General features: G+C 36.8%; 1 protein-coding gene across 5 annotated transcripts in view; it reads right to left on the bottom strand.

The window, feature by feature from the left end:
* The window catches only part of LOC106880195 (large neutral amino acids transporter small subunit 1), a 72,962-nt gene that overhangs the window by 7,514 nt on the left and 62,524 nt on the right, over window positions 1-2,924 (bottom strand). For all 5 annotated transcript variants that reach the window (XM_014930048.2, XM_052975853.1, XM_014930045.2 and 2 more), the window contains 2 exons: window positions 2,064-2,108; window positions 391-514 (listed from right to left, as the gene is read on the bottom strand). In XM_014930048.2, the coding sequence (XP_014785534.1) occupies window positions 391-514; window positions 2,064-2,108 (169 nt within the window). The remainder of the gene's footprint in view (window positions 1-390; window positions 515-2,063; window positions 2,109-2,924) is intronic.

The following is a 2,924-nucleotide window of genomic DNA, read 5'->3' as shown; positions in this document are numbered from 1 at the left end:
TGGAAGATTTTAATTCAAAACCTATGAAAACTAGACATTTGTACTACAGAGCCAGAGCCGGTTTCAGGCGGGTTGGTATCAAAAGGGTTAAAAATATCATGGTGACTTTAACCCTTTTGCTACCCTATTTCTGTTGAGATGCTCTGTGTTTCTTTCAATTAATTTTAAACATAACAAAGAATTTGGTAACATAACTGAGTTATCATTCAGCTAATGTTAGGAACCTAAATTTTGACTAAAGTTTGGTGGAAGATTTTAATTCAAAACCTATGAAAACTAGACATTTGTACTACAGAGCCAGAGCCGGTTTCAGCCGGGTTAGTAACGAAGGGGTTAAAGCCAGGAACTTTTCAGGAACCACCCACTTCATACATGGACAGAAATACTTACCACTGCCACAGCGGCTCCAGACTTTATCTCCATTGGACTCACTGTGGTGAAGTAGGCGATGTTCGTAAACACATAAATGATGGTCACACTTATGATGGAAATCCAGATGGCTTTTGGAAGGTTCCTGCAATACAACAAAATACCATTTAATCATATTCTTTGTTTGTGTTTGTGTGCTCACGTATCTTTTAGTTTTTACTTGTTTCAGTCATTAGACTGCGGTCATGCTGGGGCACCACATTGAAGAATTTTAGTTGAACAGATCAACCCCAGTAATTATACTTTTAAGCCTGGTACTTATTTTATCAGTCTTTTCTGCTGAACCACTAGGTCATAGGGATATAAACACACCAACATTGGTTGCCAAACAGTGGTTGGGAAAGTCAACCTCGGCAAAATTTGACCTCAGAATGTTAAGACGGACAAAACCCACTTACCATTTTGCCCCGCATGCTAATAAGTCTGCCAGTTCTGCTGCCTTGAAAATAAGCATTAGTCACCGATTTCAAATTTTGGTACCAGGTCAGCAATTTCAAGGGCGGGGCAAGACAATTACGTCGACCCCAGCGCTTAACTGGTGCTTATTTTATTGACTCCAAAAGGATAAAAGGTTAAAAATCAACCTCAGCAGAATTTGAACTCAGAACACAAAAAAACAAATGAAAAGCCACTGAGCATTTTGCCCAGCATGTTAACGAGCCTGCCAGCTAGCAAATTTAAAAATATGATTTAATTATTAACAATTTCATTTCCAGCTATTTCAACTGACCTATATGATTCTAAAAAATTTAAATTTTTCGTCAAAGCTAGCAAAAAAAACCAATAACTGACTGCTTGAATTCAGACAAAAAAAAATTAAAAAAGCAAAAGGTAATAAAAAAAATATATCTCATTAAATTCTCCATTATCGTACCGTGATGTCATAAAAAAAAAAAAAAAAAAAAAATTAGATAATGTAATCAGATATATTCTTATCACCACCACCACTAAGTCTTATCGTTTTAACATCCACCTTTCTAAGCTTTCAGATTTTACTGAGACAGATTTTCTATCGCCAGATGTCTTCCCTATTTTCAATCCAAAGCTAAGTAATGTTTCTCAACTTGCCATTGGGATGCCTTTGATCGGTGAGATTCTTAATTAAGGCCACTTTGCCTCCACACCTACACATTTATACGCTGTGACAGCACTAAGCAGTGATGCACATAAACACAAGGTTATTTGCCAGTACACACACACATACACGCATACACATGGGTAAGTGGTGAAGAAGTTTGCTTCCCAAACACATGGTAGAAGGTTCAGTCCTACTGCATGGTAGCTTGGACAAGTCTCTTCTACTATAGCCCTAGGCTGACCAAAACCTTGTGAATGGATTTGGTAGGAGAAATTGAAAGAATCCTATTGTATGTATGCATGTGTGTGCATGTATGTGTATATGCATGTAAAGATGATTATCATGTGTGTATGTGTGTCTGCATAATACATTAACATACACACATCCATTTACATACTACACAAACATACCTAGACTTACACCTCGTGCTGTTCATAGATATCGGACATAAGAATTGTGCTAAAGTCTAACGAAGGACATTTTGAGTAAAGTGGTAAATTAGGAGATAAAATAAAACTCACAACACCCACACACACACAGGAACTAAATGTCTTACTTGGAGGGCTCTTTTAGTTCTTCAATTACAAAGTTCAGGTAATTCCTGAAAAAAAGAAAAGAAAGAAAACAAATAAATAAATCAACAAATAAAATATAATTAAAATAATCAAAAATACTTGGAAATAGAGTTTAAAAAGTTATTAAAGTAAAGAAAAAATATACCCAAACGTGGTCGATGCCAGTCACCTCTGGCCACTGTACCAGTGGCACGTAAAAGGCACCCACTACACACTCGGAGTGGTTGGCGTTGGGAAGGGCATCCAGCTGTAGAAACACTGCCAGATCAGATTGGAGTCTGGTGCAGCCTCCTGGCTTCCCAGACCCCGATCGAACCATCCGACCCATGCCAGCATGGAAAACAGACGTTAAACGATGATGATGGTGATGATAATGATAAAAGTGTCTTCTCTAATCCACGTGAGTAGACTGGCAGAAGGAAACTAAAAGAAGCTTGTGTGTATGTGTGTTTATATGTAAATAAATATATATATATTAAAATATATTTAAAAAATTAAGGATCATCATCATCATCATTTAACGTCCATTTTCCATGCTAGCATGGGTTGGACGGTATATATATATATATATATATATACCAAAATATATCTATCAATCTGTCTATATATATATATATATATCATCATCATCATCATCATCATCGTTTAATGTCCGCTTTCCATGCTAGCATGGGTTGGACGATTTGACTGAGGACTGGTGAAACCGGATGGCAACACCAGGCTCCAATCTAATTTGGCAGAGTTTCTACAGCTGGATGCCCTTCCTAACGCCAACCACTCAGAGAGTGTATTATATATACATATATACACACAAACACACCTATACATACATATATATATAT

The sequence above is a fragment of the Octopus bimaculoides genome, chromosome 22 (genome assembly GCF_001194135.2).
Source record: "Octopus bimaculoides isolate UCB-OBI-ISO-001 chromosome 22, ASM119413v2, whole genome shotgun sequence".
Lineage (NCBI taxonomy): Eukaryota > Metazoa > Mollusca > Cephalopoda > Octopoda > Octopodidae > Octopus > Octopus bimaculoides.
Note: the sequence above shows the minus strand (reverse complement) of the source record. Positions and strands in the feature narration are given on the sequence as shown.